At 47.9% G+C, this 21517-nt stretch overlaps 1 protein-coding gene across 1 annotated transcript in view; it reads right to left on the minus strand.

Annotated features, from left to right (window-relative positions):
• The window catches only part of LOC137528776 (complement factor B-like), a 219292-nt gene that overhangs the window by 56290 nt on the left and 141485 nt on the right, over positions 1 to 21517 (minus strand). The window contains exons 11-12 of the mRNA XM_068250347.1: positions 21176 to 21276; positions 261 to 378 (exon numbers count right to left, since the gene is read on the minus strand). Coding sequence (XP_068106448.1) covers positions 261 to 378; positions 21176 to 21276 — 219 coding nt within the window. The remainder of the gene's footprint in view (positions 1 to 260; positions 379 to 21175; positions 21277 to 21517) is intronic.

A 21517-nucleotide genomic window follows, 5' to 3' on the forward strand; every position in this document is an offset into this window, starting at 1 on the left:
CTTCCGTATGCCTGAGTTCCATATAACGGGAACTTTGCTGTAGCAAACTTCTTATATAGTAAACTACTTTTCTTGGTTGCTTGGCGTTTGCTACAGCTAAGGGATTCTACAGTATATATTTTTCAACATTAGTGTTGTATGTAATATAGAATCCCACCTCCTGATATTGGCCTGACTGCCCCCTCTATCTGCTCCACCCCCAGCCCAGGTTGAGCCCAGAAAAATCTGGTCTCTGTACTACTGCTTCCAAGCATACTTACCACCTGTCTGCACGGCGACAGCATGCGTAGACTCATGAAGGTGGAAGCAGTGAGCGGCTGTCAGGATGAAGTTTTGGGTTATAATTGATCCTTTACAATTCTCAACTCCTTCTGGACGCTGAAATAACAAAAATATGAACACCTTAAAGTGTAACTGTCGAGCATAAAATCAAAAATCATTTCTTTATTTTTATCTGGTAAAAAAGTAATAAGGATGCTAACCAGGCAATCCAAAAGTTAAAATCACTATTATTTTTCTTGTTGATAAATGATCATTCCCCAGTTTACATGAATCTTATTTGGTACACACAAAATTTGATACGCAAAAAGGAAGTTGCAAGGCATGCTGGGTTGTCCTTTTTTGCTTCTCTACTTTCCCCCCATACTTAACTAATGCAGCCTGATTGGCTGAAGCCTCTTTCCCTCCTGTTTTCCCCTTCCACAACTATTCCTCTCTGATTGGCCATTATTTCTCATGCTGAGACAATGCACTTTCTATAGTAAAGGGGCGGGCAATGCATACACAATGAGGCAGAGTAGAGTAAGGGAGGAAATTACATCAGGATTGGCTTCAGAATAGGCACAATTAAAATGGGAAATGCTAAGAAGAATTTTCTCCTTTTACTGTAGAAAAACCACTAAAATCAAAAAACGCGGACAGTGCAATACATGTTATGTAAGTAGAGCAAGTATTTTTCTACTTATATATATGTGTGTTTTTTTTCTGAGATAGTATGGCTGACTGCTCCTCTTTAAAAGTCATGCTTGACAGAACCCCTCCCCCCCACATTGACAGAGCGCCTCCCACCTTCAGAGCCTTGTCACAAACAGTAGCAACCTCACCCCTCCTATCGGCCAATCATAAAACATCCTATCGGCCAATCATAAGATGTAGGCCCATATTTCTTTTTTGAAAAGTTTTCTCCTAGGAGATAGTTTCGTACCTTATCAAATTCCCAGCAAGCAAGGAAATACACAAAATATGTTTGCCATGATTTAGTAAATTTTAAATTGCAGATAAGATGAAAAACAATATCCTAGGTAAAAGCTCAGGAGAAAGGTTAATTGGATCTGGGCCTCTGGAGGAAAGGGCAGACAGGGCCAAGCATGGTTTTCAAATAAAGGCATCCTTTGTATTTTTTAAAGGTAACCTAAAGTGAGAGTCATATGGAAGCTGCCATTTTTTTTTCTTTGAGGCCGGGTGCACACATGGCAGAAACGCTTGCGGGGCCGAAAACACTGCGTTTTATGCAGCAATGTAAATCTATGGGACGTAAAAGGACCAGCGTTCCATCCAGTGTCGGACTGGTAGGTGGTAAAACTGAGGAAATCCACCGGCTGGCCAAGCAGCAGTAACCCTATGTTATCACTCCCAATAGAAACCTGCAGCAAGTCTTCAGTGTGAGCAGTAACACCTGATTACTGCTGCTTGGTCAGCAAGTGGATTTCCTCAGCTTTTCCAGCTTCCAGCCGACACTGGTTCCATCTGCGATTTACAGTAAGCGTTCTGCAGACGTTTGCAGTGTTGCATGATATGCAGGCTGGCTCCCAAAAGGCACATCATGATAGTCTACGGAAGCACATATGCATTGCATTTTCCATGCGTTTTTTGAAGTGTTTTTCATTCAAAGTTAAAGATCTCTGATGTATTCCCGCTTCCTGTTGTCTTCCTAATGATTTGCATACATTTAAATGTAAAAATGCATAAAAAAAACACATAGAAAACGCATATGTGTTTTTTATTAGCGAACCGCAAACGTGTACAAACACACACAAAACGCTTGAAAGAAGGATTTTTACGCTATGCTATATGTGAACCTAGCCTCAAATAATACTAGTTGTATGACCTCCTTCTCACACTGACCTCCCCCCACACTTCTGTCCCCAATCTCCTAAAAATTGTCAAACAATTTGGGAGTATCTCTGGATTATGCTTAAACATAAACAAATCAGAAATCTTATTGACTAATCTTCCCATGCAAAGTGCAACGTCTATGGCAACCAGCTTAGGCTTACAACTCAGAACTAACTATCTAACCTACCTGGGTATCAAAATATCTGCTGATCCCAAAAACCTATTTGACTTAAATTATAAACCAATGATTGCTGAGCTACAACAAGAACTCTCTAGATGGAACTCTCCCTCTATCTCCTGGACTGGTTGCATACAGGCAATCCGCATGAATCTCCTACCCCGTCTGCTGTACTTATTTAGAACCCTCCCTATCCAAGTCACTAAGTCATCACTCAAGAACCTTCAAACACTCATTTTCAAATGTATATCCAGCAATAAAAGAAGTAGAATCAACCAAAAAATAATGTTTATGAATAGGCACGGAGGGGGATTAGGGGTCCCAGATCTTTTTAATTTTATCGAGCTGCCCAAATTGCGCAGATGGCTCAACCACATTCCCAATACAATTGCCCACTTTGGGCAGATATTGAAGATGCCCTACTCTACCCGGCATCCATCTCCTCCCTCCAATGGTCGCTGCATATCTCACCGGCAAAATACATAGCTAAATCACCCTTAACTGCACATTCACTACAAATTTGGAACCGTATCAAATTAACCAGAAAGCTACAATCCACTCTCCCCAAACTACTCCCGATCCTGCATAATCCAACTTTTCCACCAGGACTCGAAACTCGAGCATTCCAGTGGTGGACCTCGCAAAACTTAGCCACCATAGAAAAACTACTTATCAATGACAGGATTCCCTCTTGGCCCCAATTCTGTGCAGCTATCTCTCTGCCCCCCAATGAATGCTTCAGAGCCAGACAAATTTACCACTATCTAAAATTCTTCCCAATCGAACCTAACACCACGCTTTCTCGTACCCCATATGAAGCCTGGTGCTCCTATCGGCCCCTGGAGGGGGGACTGATCTCGTATGTATATTCTGTTATTTCCCAACCCCTTGAATTCACTAAATTAAAAGCCATGACTGACTGGGAATCAGATTTTGGTATAGAGCTCTCCGAGAAGCAGTGGACAAAATGCTGTCTCACTCTAACTAAAGGCAGTAATTATTACTCACATATAGAGACAAACTATAAAATACTACATCGAACCTACCTAACACCGCAGAAACTCCATCTGTTCTCCAGCTCGACACCACCAACATGCTTTAGAGGCTGTGGCCAAACAGGGGACCTGGCCCACATATGGTGGTACTGCCCAATAGCCCACAAGTTCTGGGAAGAGGTCACATCCGCCATTAGTACGGCCCCAGAAATTCCATAAGCACCTGATCCATTTCAACTATTATTGGGAAACAAACCACAAAAATGGAAATTTCCCCAACATCGACTCGCTCAGCATATTGCCAAAGCTGCAAGATTGCATGTAGCGAGACAATGGCAAAAGCCTACACTTTCTTTAAATTTAGCTGACCTCATAGTAAGAGACATCCTAATCTCTGAAAGGCTCCTGGCAATCCTCAATGACAATACTCTATCTTTCATTAGAACCTGGCAACCCTGGCTTGCGGCCGCAGCTTCAACTGGCCTTAGATCCTGTGCCTTATCCTTCTAACCTGATATATAACTTGCATTTGCACTTGATACTCAACCGTCTATACCCTGTGTCATATTACTCCCTGTTAATGTTACTGTCACATGCAACAAATACACTCAATGCTTATAAATTGCTATTCCGCCCTTTGCTAAGGGCTTGTCCAATTGCATGTTTGTTTTCTATTGAAAATTTTCAATAAAACTTTTTTGAAACTAAACAATACTAGTTGCCTGGCATCCTGTTGATCTCTTTGGTTGCAGTAGTGCCTAAATCACACCCCTGAAACAAGGATGTGGCTAATCCAGTCCTAATATGGCTAAACATATTAGAGACACAGGATCACGAGGACAGCCAGGTAACTGGTATTGTTTAAAAGGAAATAAATATGGCAGCCTCCATATCCCTCTCACCTTGAGTTTCCTTTAAGTGGGTCAAATACTGGAGTCGACTTATGTCACTACTACTTACATGAGGTTGACTTATATTCAAGGATATACAGGTAATATTACTTCTACCAACAATAAATACTAAATAATAATAATAATAATAATAGCAAATTAACATTACAACATACAGGCCCTCAGCAAAACTTTGATAGGGTCCCTTAAAGAAAACCTGTACCAAATGAAAATCCCCTGGGGGGGTAGCTATTCTGGAAGGGGAAGCCTCAGGGTCCCAATGAGGCTTCCCCCATCCCTATAACTGCAGGCAGACCAGCGCTGGCTCCCCCAGGGCCCCGCAGCGTCCTGCAAGCCTGATAAGGCTTGATATATTTACCTTGCTGGGATCCAGTGCAGGCGCACTAGCGGCTCTTCCTTCGGGTAAGGCGGAAGTAGCCGAACCCGATCGGATCTGCTCTACTGTGCGGTAGAGCGGATCGATCCGTTCGGCTATTTCTGCCTTACCCGAACGAAATGCTGCTAGTGCGCCTGCGCTGAGTCCCAGCAAGGTAAATATTTACATCGCCGCACTTTATTGGACCCGGACAGGCTAACAGAGGCATGCAGGAGGACGGGGGCATGGCCGTTTCTAGGGCCGTGCGTCCCGTGCGGGCGCCTTGTGCGCTGTTGGGAGGGGGGCGCTGTGATGGAGGGGGGAGCCGCAGCTGTGGGGAGGGCAGCCCGACCTCTCCATCCCTTCCTCTCCCCGGCCCCCCTCCGTGCTCCCCCCTCGGTGTGCAGACAGCAATGTGCAGGGAAGCGCTATACAAAACTGCTCACCTCCCTGGTTCCAATCGCTGCTCTCTCGCCGCCAGTCTCCTCTCTCCATAGATGCTGATACACACACACGCTGCTTCCTGTTAAACAGGAAGCAGCGTGTGTATCAGCGTCTATGGAGAGAGGAGACGAGACTGGCGGCGAGAGAGCAGCGATTGGAATCAGGGAGGTGAGTAGTTTTGTATAGCGCTTCCCTGCACATTGCTGTCTGCACACCGAGGGGGGAGCACGGAGGGCGGCCGGGGAGAGGAAGGGAGGGAATCAGCCGTGGTTACAGTTATTCAGACCATGATCACACTCGTCATCGCGGGGATCACTGCAAAAATATTCCGTGATTATTACCCGCCGACTTTAGTGGTTAATAGCAAATTCCTCTTACATTGTAGAAACAGCAAATTTGCCAGATATGTTAAGAAGAGCAGTGAAAACAATAAGGAAATTCAAAAAGACTTTATACTTTTTGAGAAAATCGATTTTAAAATTTCAAAGGAAAATAGTATACATTTAAATGTGGTAAATGACAGTTCTTAGTGAAACAAAACCTGCCTGTAACGATTTGTGTCAGCAAAGAACAGAATTCTGATTATATGGTGATCTGCAGAATCACCTATAATACTGGTATATAAGAAGCTGATGTGACAACAAATAGCAAAGAGTGATTGGTGCAACAGTAGTACTGATAGCTTTGGCAATACCTCACCAGAGGAGCTGGTGGGTACTAACAGTACAGCGCCCCACACCAGAGTCAAGGGCTGGTGCAACAGTAGTACTGATAGCTTAGGCAATACCTCACCATAGGAGCTGGTGGGTACTAACAGTACAGCGCCCCTCACCAGAGTCAAGGGCCCTCTGGTGAGAGTAGAGTGGTCAGACTGATCGGGTTCGGCAACAGACAGACAGATGCAGTACAAAATCGAGAGGCAGAGACAGGAAGGTATAAGCAGGCAGAGTCGGCAGCAAGAGATCAGATGGGCAGAGGTACAGAATCACTGAGCAGAAGAGTAGTCAGAACGAGCCAGAGTCATGCACAAATAATAACACAGTAATGTAAATCTTTAAGGCTATTATTATTATTATTTATTGTATTTATAAAGCGCCAACATATTATACAGCACTGGACATTAATTTAGGTTACAGACAGTATTTAGGAGTGACAAACAGCAATATGACAATACAGGAATACAAGAAAACCAGATCACACAGCACAGTATGAGTACAAGGTAATGCTTAGTCAGTCACTGGATGGAGCATGGAGATTAGGCAAGTTAGGTTCACACAAATGCATAGCATGGGTGCACAGTAATGGAGGTGCATGATCTATCAAACAATTCCTATCTTGTGTGAAATCCCCGGTTTCCTCCCGGATCAAAGCACACCGGAACTATCTAAGGGTCTGAGCGCTAACACAGAGTATTCGCAACAGCAGACAAGTTGCGAGTGATTCAGCTAGGCTTATGAAGCAGAGGAGACCCCTCTGGCACGCCTCCTCCTATTAGCCAATGAGGAGCGGCGAGCGTCTCCTCTGACGTCAGCCGACCGGCCGGTCAGCTGACGCGCCTCCTCCCCACATAAAGGTCCTGTCTGTGTGCGCGCACACGCGACGAAGCAACCCTATGTGCAACTGACTGACCCGTCCTCGGCGTGCTAGACGCCTGAGGCACGGAAACATTGCTAAACAGAGAGCTGGAGGCAACAGCGGTGGTCGCGCTGTTCACCGCAGCCGCCTCTCCAACGTTTGTTACAGTACTGCCCCCTTGAGGCGTGGACTGCAGACACGTCCTGCCTGGTTTCTCAGGATGCAACTCATGAAACTTTTCCCCAAGTTCCTCAGCATGCATGCGATGACTCGGCACCCAAGATCTCTCTTCAGGCCCATACCCCTTCCAATAAACAAGGTACTGTACCGAGTTACGCACCCGCCGAGAATCCAAAATCCGCTCAATCTCATACTCAGGTTCCCCATCAATCATCTTGGGGGGGGGGGGGGGGGGAGAGAGGAATCCACATGCACAGCCGGCTTCAACAAAGACACATGGAATGACTTAACACCTCTCATACTGGGTGGTAATGAAATGACATAAGTGACATTATTAATCTTTTTGGACACAGGGTATGGGCCTATAAATCTGGGACCCAATTTTGCTGATGGCTGTTTCAGTGCCAGATGTCGGGTAGAAACCCACACCATGTCTCTGTGTACAAAGTCCCACTCTACAGATCGCTTTCTATCAGCCTGCTTCTTCTGGGTCTAAAAGGCCTTTTCCAGGTTCCTTTTGACCATGGTGCAAATCTCCTTAAAAGATCCCTGCCACTCCTCCAAAGCAGGGAAAGGAGAAGACACCACTGGCAATGGAGAAAATTTGGGAGATCTCCCTGTCACCACCTGAAAAGGAGAAAAGCCTGAAGAGGAACTTTTCAGGTTGTTATGCGCAAATTCTGCGAATGGCAAGAACTTTGCCCATTCTAACTGCGCGTCAGCCACATAACATCTAAGGAACTGCTCTAGAGACTGTTTAACCCTCTCAGTTTGCCCATTGGTCTGTGGGTGGTAGCTGGAGGAAAATGACAGGTTCATTCCGAGATGATGACAAAACGCTCTCCAGAATTTGGACACAAACTGGACTCCCCTATCTGACAGTACATTTTCTGGTATGCCATGTAAGCAGAAAATGCGTTGAATGAAGAGATCCGCCGTCCAGTGGAATAAAGTGAGCCATTTTGCTCAACCTGTCGACTACCACCCATATGACTGTTTTCCCCTCAGACCTGGGGCGTTCACCCACAAAATCCATGGACAAATGGGTCCATGGTTCCTCAGGTACTGGTAAAGGCTGAAGGGTGCCCACAGGAGCCTGTCTGGATGGCTTATTCCTGGCACAAACTGTACAGTTTCTGACAAACTCCCTACAATCTAGGACCAATGATGGCCACCACACACAGACAGTAAATCCTGCGTGCTGGCCACCCCAGGGTGCCCTGCATTTTTATGTGCATGAAACAATTGTAAAATTTGCAGCCGCAAATGAAGTGGCACAAATAGAACTCCGTCAGGTTTCCCCTCGAGGAATATCCTGTTGATAAGGCCCTAAAGTAAGCCACCAATCTTCCCAGGTCTCGGCAGCTGCCTCGACCACTTTTTCGGGCAGAATGTTCTCGGGAGTTGGTGACTGTACTGTCTCGGGCTGAAAACATCTAGACAGAGCATATGCCTTGACATTTTTACTCCCTGGCTTATACGTAATAATAAATCTGAATCTTGAAAAAAATAATGACCAGCGGGCCTGTCGAGGACTAAGCCTCTTGGCCCCTTCAATATATTCCGAGTTTTTGTGGTCAGTATAGACTGTAATCATATGTTCTGCCCCTTCGAGCCAATGACGCCATTCCTCAAACGCGAGTTTAATGGCTAACAGCTCTCGGTTACCGATATCATAATTTCTCTCTGCCGGAGAGAATTTACATGAGAAGAAAGCACATGGATGCAATCTGCCCTGGAAACCCGAGTGTTGAGACAGCACAGCCCCGACCCCGATTTCTTATGCGTCCACCTCAACTATAAAGGGACAAGTAACATCAACATGTAGCAAAATAGGGCCGGAGCAAAACAAGTTCTTCAGAGATGAAAAAGCAGAATGTGCTTCGGGTGACCAATTATAAGGGTCAGCTCCTTTTTTGGTGAGGTTAGTCAGAGGTGACACTACAGAAGAAAATCCCTTGATAAATTTTCTGTAATAATTGGCGAAGCCAAGAAATCTTTGGAGTGCCTTCAGTCCCATGGGCTGTGGCCACTCCAAAATGGCAGCTACTTTTTTGGGGTCCATGGAGAGTCCTGAGGTTGAAATGATATACCCCAAGAAAGAAACTTCCGACACCTCAAAAAGACATTTCTCAATTTTTGCATATAAAGAATTCTGTCTAAGTTTGTTCAGGACAAACTTCACATGCTCCCTGTGTTTAGCTAGACTGGGTGAGAAAATCAGTATGTCGTCCAGATATACCAGGACGAATCGTCCCAGGACCTCTCGGAAAATCTCATTGACCAACTCCTGGAAGACAGTAGGAATGTTACATAACCCGAAGGGCATAACAAGGTACTCGTAGTGCCCGTCAGGTGTGTTAAATGCCGTCTTCCATTTATCACCCTCCCTTATGCGTACTAGGTTGTAAGCCCCTCATAGATCGAGTTTAGAAAAGACACATGCATCCGTAACCTGGGAGAAGAAGTCGTCAATTAACGGGAGTGGGTAATGATTCTTTATGGTAATTTTATTCAGTTCTCGATAATCTATGCAGGGGTGAAGCCCACCGTCTTTTTTTTTTTTTAACAAAAAAGAACCCTGCTCCGGCCGGAGACTTAGAAGGACAGATAAAACCTTTGGCAAGGTTTTCTTTAATGTAGTCCTGCATAGTGACTTTTTCAGGAGCGGACAGGTTATATAAATGACCTCTAAGGGGCATACAACCAGGCCTTCACTCAATGGGGCAGTCAAAACTTCTGTGTGGAGGAAGTTTGTCCGCCGACTTAGGACAAAAAACATCAGTGAATTCAGCATATTGTGCAGGTAACCCTTCTATCTGAATCCTGGTGGTGCAAACAGCAACTTTCTCCATACAATGATGATGGCAAAAGGAGGACCAGCTAAGCAACTGGCCGGAACTCCAATCTATCTGAGGAGAATGCTTTTGCAACCACGGCATCCCAAGGATTACAGTAGAAGTGGTCATTTTAAGTACAAAAAAATTGTATTTGTTCTCTATGCAATACCCCCACATGGCATAACAAACTTGGAGTCTGAGACAGGGTATAGCCCTTTTGAAGTGGAGAGTCACCCACTGCAGTGAGGACAATCTGTCTGTCTAAGGGAAGCAGGGGAATCCCCAATTTCTTAACAAAATCATAATCTATAAAATTGGCGGCAGAACCAGAGTCTATAAATGCCTGGGTAGACCGGACCTGATCTTCCCAGGAAATAGAACAAGGGAGTAGTAACCGATTATCAGGTAGAGGTAACACTGCCTCGCCTAGGGTAGTACCTCTAGCTACTCCTAGGCGGCAGAGTTTTCCGCCTTTTTAGGACAGTTCTGTACTATATGGCCTTTTTCTGCGCAATATAGACAGAGCCCCTCCGACTGTCTCAGATTTTTCTCGACCTCTGACAATAAAGAATGTCCAATCTGCGTCGGTTCATCCTGAGGAGGAGAAGGGGTAGGAGAGGTGACGGGAACAGACCTTACAGGGCGTCTACCACGAGGTTGCCTTTGATAACGAATACGGCGATCTATTCTTACTGCAAGTGAGATCGCATCATCAACAGTCTTGGCTTCGGGATGACTTAGCATTACATCCACAATGGGGTCGGATAACCGAGATAAAAAACAGTCTAATAAGGAAAACTGTCCCCACCTAGCCGATACTGCCCACCGTCTAAACTCTGCAGCATAGGTCTCTGCGGCGTTATGTCCCTGCCTGAGATTTTTAAGTTTCCTCTCAGCAGTGACTGCGATATCTGGATCATCGTATATGATAGCCATTGATTTGAAAAAATTCTGAACTGAAGATAATGCCTCATGACCACTAGGAAGACTGTAGGCCCATGTCTGTGAACCCCCTGATAAAAGTGTTTTAATGAAGGTTACCCTCTGACTCTCAGTCCCTGATGAAACAGATCTCATCTCAAAGTAAGAGAGGCAGCGGTTCCTAAAATTCTGAAAATCAGATGTGTGCCCTGAAAATATTCCCGGCATAGGCATTCTAGGCTCTATAACTGGAGGGGACTGCACTGGTCCAGTTGCAGTCTGGAGGGTGCGGACCGCCCCAGACAGCTGAGTGATCTGAGTCTGTTGGGTATTGACCAATACGGTTAAATTATCTACCGCTGTGGTCAAGGCCCCAACCTGGTTACCCAGTGCGTCCATAGACATTTTGGTCTGCTGTTCTGTAGCGATTTGTGTCAGCAAAGAACAGAATTCTGATTATTAGGGGATCTGCAGTATCACCTATAATGCAGATATATACCTGATTATATGGTGATCTGCAGAATCACCTATAATACTGGTATATAAGAAGCTGATGTGACAACAAATAGCAGTGATTGGTGCAACAGTAGTACTGATAGCTTTGGCAATACCTCACCAGAGGAGCTGGTGGGTACTAACAGTACAGTGCCCCTCACCAGAGTCAAGGGCCCTCTGGTGAGAGTAGAGTGGTCAGACAGATCAGGTTCGGCAACAGACAGATGCAGTACAAAATCGAGAGGCAGAGACAGGAAGGTATAAGCAAGCAGAGTCGGTAGCAAGATCAGATGGGCAGAGGTACAGAATCACTGAGCAGAAGAGTAGTTAGAACGAGCCAGAGTCATGCACAAATAATAACACAGTAATGTAAATCTTTAAGGCTATCAAACAATTCCTATCTTGTGTGAAATCCCTGGTTTCCTCCCGGATCAAAGCACACTGGAACTATCTAAGGGTCTGAGCGCTAACACAGAGTATTCGCAACAGCAGACAAGTTGCGAGTGATTCAGCTAGGCTTATGAAGCAGAGGAGACCCCTCTGGCACACCCCCTCCTATTAGCCAATGAGGAGCGACGAGTGTCTCCTCTGACGTCAGCCGACCGGCCGGTCAGCTGACGCGCCACCTCCTAAAGGTCCTGTCTGTGCCTGCGCGCACATGACAAAGCAACCCTATGTGCAACTGACAGACCCGTCCTCGGCCTGCTAGACGCCTGAGGCACGGAAACATTGCTAAACAGAGAGCTGGAGGCAGCTGCGGTGGTCACGGTGTTCACCGCAGCCGCCTCTCCAACGTTTGTTACACCGCCGACTTTAGCAGTTGATAGCAAAGGCCCCTTACATCCTAGCAACACCAAATTTGTAGGATATGTTAAAAAGATAGCAGGAACCAATATTCTTTTTCTATTTTTAATTTTTTTTTGTGTGTGCTGAGTGTGGGAAATTAAAAATAAAAATGACGTGGGTTCCCCTCTCCCAAGACTCCCATGCAGGCTGGGATAGCCAGAATGCGGAGCCCCGGCCGACTGGGACTTCGCACCCTGAGCTATACCAGCCCACATGGTCCATGGAATGGGGGGGCTTTGGAGGAGAGGGGCGGTCAAGCCTTCCCCCCCCCCCCAGAGTCCTTGTCCAATCCATGGACAAGGGGCTCTTCCCCACCTCCGGTGCCCCAGGAGGAGGTGGAGGCGACGACTCCAGGGGGAAGGAGGGGGGGGGGTTCATGGAGGCATCTGGGAGTCCCCTTTAAGAAGGGGATCCCAGATGCCTTCCCCTCTCCCAGGAGAAATGAAGAAATTAGTACCATTTCCACAAAGGGTTAAATGAAATAAAAACACAACAACGAAAAAACTTCTTTAATATTCTTAATTAACCAGAAATCCTTACCTGTACCTTTAAAAAATTGTTCCCACTCCAATATCCTCAGAAAAGGTCCTACGCCAATATCCTCTATCTTGCAATCTTCATTAAGTTGATTGAAGATCAACTTACCACTCACGCCACCACACACACAGACCACACACGCCACCCCCACCAAACTGCTCTCAGCTATAGTATAGCTGAGAGCAAAAAGCATATTTAAATTCCCTCCAAAGGCTCCCCATTGGCTCGCCACCCCCGCCAAACTGCTCTTAGCTACAGTATAGCTGAGAGCAAAAAGTATCTTTAAATTCCCTTCAAGGCTCCCCATTGGTTCCTTAAAGATAACCTAAAGTCAAAAAAAAAAAATGAGATGAACTCACCTGGGGCCAGGAGGCCACAATAGCAGCATAGGGGGCGATATACAGGCTGGGAACGCGAACAATCACTCGCGTTCCCATGCCTGTCGGCCGGTGACGGCGAAACTGGAAGTCGTCGCTGGCGGGTGCAGAGGCATCGGAGCGGGGCTGCGAGGGCACCGATCGTCTGCTGGGGGCTGAGGGAAGCCCCAGGTGAATTCATCTCATTTTTTTTTAGCCTTTAGGTTCACTTTAACAGACCAATGGGGATCAGGGACTCCCAGATGCCACCATGAACCCCCCCTCCCCCAGGATCCATCACCCCCACCTCCTCCTGGGGCACCGGAGGTGGGGAAGAGCCCCTTGTCCATGTATTGGACAAGGGCTCCAGGGGGGAAGGGGAAGGCTTGGCCACCTTTCCCCCCCGGAGCCCCCCCCTATACCATGGACCATGTGGGCTAGTATAGTTCAGGGTGTGAAGCCCCAGTCGGCTGGGGATCCGCATTCTGGCTATCCCAGCCTGCATGGGAGACAAGGGGTTACAGAGGAAGAGGGGACCCCACGTAATTTTTTTTTTATTACCTACACTCAGCACACAAAAAATTAAAACATTTAAAAAATAGGAAAATAATATTTTCCCCACTATCTTTTTAACATAACCTGCAAATTTGGTGTTTCTAGGATGTAAGGGGCCTTTGCTATTAAAGTGGACCCAGACTAAAAATACAAGATTTCAGAAATATCTATTTTCTATATTATAATAATAAACAGCAGAAAAGAAAGGGTGTCCGCACGATATCCCTTGCATCAAGTTCCTTTATTATGGACGTATCCACACCAAATCACACATCATGTAGCTGACATGTTTCGAACCAAACGGTTCTTACTCATAGATAGGAATCGCTATAGCAACCATAGCATTGCTATAGGGCCCGGATCCCTTCGCTTCAACTGGGGGGCCCGCCTGTCCTGCAGCCTATTTTTGTTTCCTGCTTCTTTTTTTTTCTTTAATCATGGGTCCAGGGCCCATTCAGGATTGCTGGAGTGAGCACCCTCGCCCGCCCCCCCCCCCCCCTATTGCCGCATTGCAAAGAGGCTGGCAGGTGAAATGGGACTATTTTCCACCTGCCGCCTCTCTGCATATCCCTCCGCCTGCCGACACTTACTTCATAGTTCCGGCCTGGCCCGGAACACAGAAGAGCAGCGCTGGCTATGGCCCCGCTCCTACCGCGTGTAGCTCCGCCCCTCCCGCATGTAGCTCCACCTCTCCCACATGTAGCTCCGCCCCCTTCCCGTCTGTCTGCCCGGTCACAGCATCGGAAGCCAGACACTGTGAGTAACTGGCCCATGGTGTGGGTGTGGGTGTGTGTATGTATATGTGTGGGTGTGTGTATGCATGGTGTGTGTATGCATGGTGTGTGTGTGTGTGTGTGTGTGTGTGTGTGTGTGTGTGTGTGTATGCATGCTGTGTGTATGCATGCTGTGTGTATGCATGGTGTGTGTGTGTGTGTGTGTGTGTGTGTGTGTGTGTGTGTATGCATGCATGGTGTGTGTGTGTGTATGTATGTATGCATGGTGTGTGTGTGTGTGTGTGTATATATATGTATATGTATGGTGTGTGTGTGTGTGTGTGTGTGTGTGTGTGTGTGTGTGTGTGTGTGTGTGTGTGTGTGTATGGTGTGTGTATGCATGGTGTGTGTGTGTGTGTGTATGTATGCATGGTGTGTGTGTGTGTGCAGGGGTGCCGCCAGGGGCCTCACATTTTTAGGGGCCTCAGAAGCTCCTTGACGTCATCGTGACGTCACACTGTTGCCCACAGGCCCCGCACTGACGCCGTGCCAGCCAGTTCACAGAGCAGGGCTACGGGAAGATGGCTGCCGCCGAAGCCCTGCTCTGGAGACTATTTGTGTCTCCAGTACAGGGCTTTGGGCGCCATCTTCCCATAGCCCTGCTCTGCCTGACTGCCAGCGCGGGTCCGCGGGAGACTGCAGAAGGAGGAAGAGCAAGATCTCCAGGGGAGCTGCTCGCCAGAAGCCGGCCGGAAGAGAAGACTTCTTTCAGGTGAGTACATTCTTTTTTTTTTTTTTTTGCTGAAATGTGGCCCAAACTGCGTTAATTATCTGATGAAATGTGGCCCGAACTGTGTTTATTATCTGATGAAATGTGGCCCAAACTGCGTTAATTATCTGATAAAATGTGGCCCGAACTGTGTTTATTATCTGATGAAATGTGGCCCAAACTGCGTTTATTATCTGATGAAATGTGGCCCAAACTGCGTTTATTATCTGATGAAATGTGGCCCAAACTGCGTTTATTATCTGATGAAATGTTGCCTGAACTGCGTTTGTTTTCTGCTGAAATGTGGGCCGAATTGCGTTTATTTTCTGTTTGTGTTGGGGGAGGGAGAATTTACCCGGGGGGTGAGGGGGGCCCATGAAAAAAGAGTCCTACCAGAATCCTCATCATCCTCTTGTGAGCGTTGTGATAGTTGTTGTGATGCATCATAGTCGTCACCTTCCTCCTGGTCTGCTTCTGCTGACCATTCGCGCTGAATTGTGGAAGTCCAACGTGCACCGCTCTGGCCCTCGTCAGTGGTGGCATGAAATTCCTGCTCCAACTCCAGCTGTTCCTCCTCCTCTTCTTCGTCATAGCTGCTGGGGCCAGCGTTCCCTGAGGCGGATGGCCTGATGTTGGTACCATCACGCTGATCGTTTTCTCCTTCAGATTCCCCCAGTTGCATCATGACAGCTGTTTCCTTGATTTTCAACATTGACCTCTTCAGTAAACACAGCAGTGGTATGGTAATGCTGACTGAAGAGTTGTCACTGCTCACAAGCAACGTGGATTGCTCAAAATTTTGGAGGACTTGGCAGAGGTCCAACATGTTGGCCCAATCGGATCCACAGAAGCTTGGCAGCTGTCCGGATGCGCCTCGGTACTGCGCCGTCATGTACTGGACCACTGCACTCTTCTGCTCACAAAAGCGTGCATGTGCAGCGTAGAATTCCAGCGCGTAGGGACATCACACAGCAAGCGATGGTGGGGGAGATTGAAGCGCTCCTGCATCTTGGCGAGTGCCCCCGAAGCAGTACTGGAATTTCTACAATGTTTGGCCACTCGACGCACCTTCAACAGAAGATCGGCCACGCCTGGGTATGTCCTCAGGAACCGCTGAACTACTAGGTTCATCACGTGCGCCAGGCAAGGGATGTGTGTCAGCTTAGCCAACCTTAAAGCGCGAATGAGATTACTCCCATTATCACACACAACCCGGTTTCAAGTCCAGCGGTGCCAGCCACAAATCCGTCTGTTCCTTTATTCCCTTCCAAATTTCCTCCCCTGTGTGCTGCTTATCCCCAAGGCAGATCAGCTTCAGCAACGCTTGCTGACGCATGCCAACAGCTGTGCTGCACTGCTTCCACGATCCTACTGCTGCTGGGTTAGCGTTTCCGGATGAGGTACAGCTTTGAGATGCGTTGGAGGAGAAGGAGTCAGAGAGGTAGGTGCTGCTGTTGTTATCCAGTGGGAGGGACGGCGGTGCAGCTGTTTGCGGCGTGGGCAACACCCGCGCCGTAGCAGGTGAGGAATCGCTGCCAGGCTCCACAAGGTTCACCCAGTGCGCGGTAAGGGAGATGTATCGACCCTGGCCGAACGCACTCGTCCAAGTGTCAGTGGTGAGGTGAACCTTGCAGGCAACGGCATTCTTCAAGCTTCGGGTTATTTTGCTGACCACGTGCTCATGCAACTCAGGCACTGCAGAGCGCGCAAAGTGGTAGCGGCTGGGAACCACGTAACGTGGGATGGCCACTGACATCATGCCCTTGAAGCTGTTTGTCTCCACCACTCGATATGGCAGCATTTCGCAGGCCAGAAGCTTGGCTATGCTGGCTGTTACTGCCACGGCCCGGGGGTCATTTGCTGGCAATTTCCTCTTGCGCTCAAACATCTCCGACACAGACAACTGAACCGTAGCGCTGCACACGGAAGGGCTGTTGGTTGTTGTGTTTGATGAACACTGGGAGACCTCAAGAGCACTACTCCGGAAAGTGACAGTGTCAGCGTCGTCTGATGTTTGTGAATGTTGTGAACCACGCAATGGCTGGGCTACTGCTGCTGCTGAGGCGGGTCTGGTGGTGAGTCTGGTGAACCCAAGGGAGGCAGTGTTGCTGGTACCCTGTCCTGCCGCGTTTGCCCACAGAGTGGGATGTTTGGATAGCATGTGGCGGCTCATGCTGGTGGTGGAGAGGTTGTTAATACTTTTCCCCCTGCTCAGGCGAGTCTTGCACACCTTGCAAATCGCCATGGTAACATCCTCAGTGCAGTCTTCAAAGAAAGCCCAGACTTTGGAGCACCTGCCTCCTTGCTGGCGATTTCTGTTTCCTCCTCTTTTGCCTCTCACTCTAACTTCCACGCTTGTGGTGCCTGAAATTGCGCGCCGCCTACCTTGTGGCACAAGGCGAACTCGTGCAGCAGTGGGTTCTTCAACAGACTCATCTGTGCTGCTGCTACGACGGCGATGTTCTCGTTCACAAATAAAATCTGGGTCTCTGTCCACATTGTCCATACCCTCCTCTTCCATCTCCTCAAACTCGTCATATGTCATTGTGGGGGGCCGCCGCCGTGGAGTAGAGCTCCCCAGAACAACCTCTGCGCAGCTCACTCCAACGTCGTCTTCCAGATCTTGTCGGCCGACCTCCTGCAATTGCAACCCCTCCTGCCCAACTTGCTCTGGGATTTGGGTTTCCGAGTCCTCCTCGGACTCGCCTTGTATTTCAGTGCGCGGTGCATTTCCCACAGTTAATGGTTGTGAATCCGGGCACAACATTTCTGGCTGTTTCTCCATTGACCTTTCATAGGTGGAAGTTTGTTGGGCTGGGAATAGCTCCTGCGAATACCCCATTGTGTCCTGAGGTAATTCATAGGACTGGTTATCTGGCAGTTGTGTGCGTGGTGTCGCTGCCGGTTGTGTCAGCTTTGTGCCCACTGGCTCCTTGTAACTGGCTGAGGACTCGGACCTCGTGCGTGATGTGCTGGTGCTGCTTAACCCACTGCTGGACGCTTGAGAGGTCATCCAAGTAATTATCTGGTCCTGTTCTTTTGGATTTGTGAGGGTTGTTGTCCTGGACAACATGGGCGGTATTGAGTGGGTTTTCTTGGGTGCTCCCCTGTGGCCTGTACGTGAACCGTCAGGGGAAACACCTCTTCCCTTGCCCCTTCCTCTTTCACCGGATTTCTTCCTCATTTCACTTATCCTTACAGTACACGCTGACTGGCAGCAGTACAGTGGCAGTACAGAAATGCTATACAGTACCACTATTCCCAGCAGCGACACAGAGCACAATGCTATACAGTGGCGGGTGAGCGGTGTACTACTGTTCCCAGGCCCAGCAGACACAGAGTGGAAGTAAACACAATGCTATATAGTCTGGCTGAGCGGTGTACACAGAGTGGCAGTACACACAATGCTATATAGTCTGGCTAAGCCGTGTACACAGAGTGTCAGAAAACACAATGCTATATATAGCGTGGCTGAGCGAGGTGCACAGTGGCAGTACACACAATGCTATATTAGTCAGGCTAAGCCGTGTACACAGAGTGTCAGAAAGCACAATGCTATATATAGCGTGGCTGAGCGAGGTGCACAGTGGCAGTACACACAATGCTATATAGTCAGGCTAAGCCGTGTACACAGAGTGTCAGAAAACACAATGCTATATATAGCGTGGCTGAGCGAGGTGCACAGTGGCAGTACACACAATGCTTTATAGTCAGGCTGAGCCGTGTACACAGAGTGTCAGTAAACAATGGTATATAGTCTGGCTGAGCGGTGTACACAGAGTGTCAGTAAACAACGGTATATAGTCTGGCTGAGCGGTGTACACAGAGTGGCAGTAAACACAATGCTATATATAGCGTGGCTGAGCGAGGTGCACAGTGGCAGTACACACAATGCTATAGAGCCAGGCTAAGCCGTGTACACAGAGTGTCAGAAAACACAATGCTATATATAGCGTGGCTGAGCGAGGTGCACAGTGGCAGTACACACAATGCTATATTAGTCAGGCTAAGCCGTGTACACAGAGTGTCAGAAAACACAATGCTATATATAGCGTGGCTGAGCGAGGTGCACAGTGGCAGTACACACAATGCTATATATAGCGTGGCTGAGCGAGGTGCACAGTGGCAGTACACACAATGCTATATATAGCGTGGCTGAGCGAGGTGCACAGTGGCAGTACACACAATGCTATATATAGCGTGGCTGAGCGAGGTGCACAGTGGCAGTACACACAATGCTATATTAGTCAGGCTAAGCCGTGTACACAGAGTGTCAGAAAACACAATGCTATATATATAGCGTGGCTGAGCGAGGTGCACAGTGGCAGTACACACAATGCTATATATAGCGTGGCTGAGCGAGGTGCACAGTGGCAGTACACACAATGCTATATATAGCGTGGCTGAGCGAGGTGCACAGTGGCAGTACACACAATGCTATATTAGTCAGGCTAAGCCGTGTACACAGAGTGTCAGAAAACACAATGCTATATATATAGCGTGGCTGAGCGAGGTGCACAGTGGCAGTACACACAATGCTATATATAGCGTGGCTGAGCGAGGTGCACAGTGGCAGTACACACAATGCTATATATAGCGTGGCTGAGCGAGGTGCACAGTGGCAGTACACACAATGCTATATATAGCGTGGCTGAGCGAGGTGCACAGTGGCAGTACACACAATGCTATATTAGTCAGGCTAAGCCGTGTACACAGAGTGTCAGAAAACACAATGCTATATATATAGCGTGGCTGAGCGAGGTGCACAGTGGCAGTACACACAATGCTATATATAGCGTGGCTGAGCGAGGTGCACAGTGGCAGTACACACAATGCTATATATAGCGTGGCTGAGCGAGGTGCACAGTGGCAGTACACACAATGCTATATTAGTCAGGCTAAGCCGTGTACACAGAGTGTCAGAAAACACAATGCTATATATATAGCGTGGCTGAGCGAGGTGCACAGTGGCAGTACACACAATGCTATATATAGCGTGGCTGAGCGAGGTGCACAGTGGCAGTACACACAATGCTATATATAGCGTGGCTGAGCGAGGTGCACAGTGGCAGTACACACAATGCTATATTAGTCAGGCTAAGCCGTGTACACAGAGTGTCAGAAAACACAATGCTATATATATAGCGCAGCTGAGCGAGGTGCACAGTGGCAGTACACACAATGCTATATATAGCGTGGCTGAGCGAGGTGCACAGTGGCAGTACACACAATGCTATATATAGCGTGGCTGAGCGAGGTGCACAGTGGCAGTACACACAATGCTATATATAGCGTGGCTGAGCGAGGTGCACAGTGGCAGTACACACAATGCTATATTAGTCAGGCTAAGCCGTGTACACAGAGTGTCAGAAAACACAATGCTATATATATAGCGTGGCTGAGCGAGGTACACAGTGGCAGTAAACAATGCTATATATAGTGTGGCTGAGCGAGCGGTGTACTACTGTTCCCAGCAGCGACACACAATGACTGGGGGGGACCCTGGCTAGCGTGGCTGGAGAGCGAACTACCCTGCCTGCCTACCCAAAGCTAAACCCACAGACAAATGGCGGAGATATGACGTGGTTCGGGTATTTATTTACCCGAACCACGTGACCGTTCGGCCAATCAGAGCGCGTTCGGGCCCGAACCACGTGACCCGTTCGGCCAATCACAGCGCTAGCCGAACGTTCGGGGAACGTTCGGCCATGCGCTCTTAGTTCGGCCATGTGGCCGAACGGTTTGGCCGAGCACCGTCAGGTGTTCGGCCGAACTCGAACATCACCCGAACAGGGTGATGTTCTGCAGAACCCGAACAGTGGCGAACACTGTTCGCCCAACACTAAGTTGTACCACCTTTATAATCCATGCACTTTTGGGGATTTTAGCATGTATGGGGGCTTTTCTAATAACTTAAAGGCTAATCCATGATCATGGGCATGGCCATGATTTCGGATTTTAGAAGCAATCACGGTTAAAATCCGGGGAGAATTCATGATGCCATTTCAAATCTGGATAAAAATCACGACTTATCTGGATTTTGTTTTTAATCACAGCCAAATTAGTCGAATCCATGATCGGGGGTATCCGAGCAATACCACCCATCAACACACTCAGACTAGGAGGTAGGGCAGCCCCAGATTGCCCATGTCTGCTGACGATGCTTGCTCTAGACACTGCTTGTCCACAGAAGAATTCAACCGTCACTACTTACAAGACAAGACAAATAACATCTGTATTGCGCTTTTCTCCTGGCAGATGCAAAGCGCCAGAGCTGCAGCCACAAGTGAGCACTCTATAGGCAATAGCAGTGTTAGGAAGAGTTGCCCAAGGTCTCCTACTAAATAGGTGCTGGCTTACTGAACAGGCAGAGCCGAGACTTGAACTTACGGTAACTGAAATTTTAACGATCCATGGGAATTTTTTCTTTTCATCGTTATCTTCTGGGTGAGAATTGGAGATCCCGCACATCGCAAAGGCATGTGTTTCATCTGCAGATACAGCAAAAGGAGAAAGAAATTGGTAATCGGACTTCAGTGATGTTGTAATGTAAAGGAAATGAACTAGGTGCCTAACATTGGAGGGAATAAAAAAAGAGAGCAGAAACTACGGGACCAGGATCTGAGCACAGTGGGTTTTCAATATGGGAAGAGTAAGTAAGAGAATGCCCGACGCATGAGATTGTAGTTACCACCAAGGCCAGGCACCCACCTACAAGGCAAGAGGAGATTT

Source organism: Hyperolius riggenbachi, chromosome 8 (genome assembly GCF_040937935.1).
Source record: "Hyperolius riggenbachi isolate aHypRig1 chromosome 8, aHypRig1.pri, whole genome shotgun sequence".
Classification (NCBI taxonomy): domain Eukaryota; kingdom Metazoa; phylum Chordata; class Amphibia; order Anura; family Hyperoliidae; genus Hyperolius; species Hyperolius riggenbachi.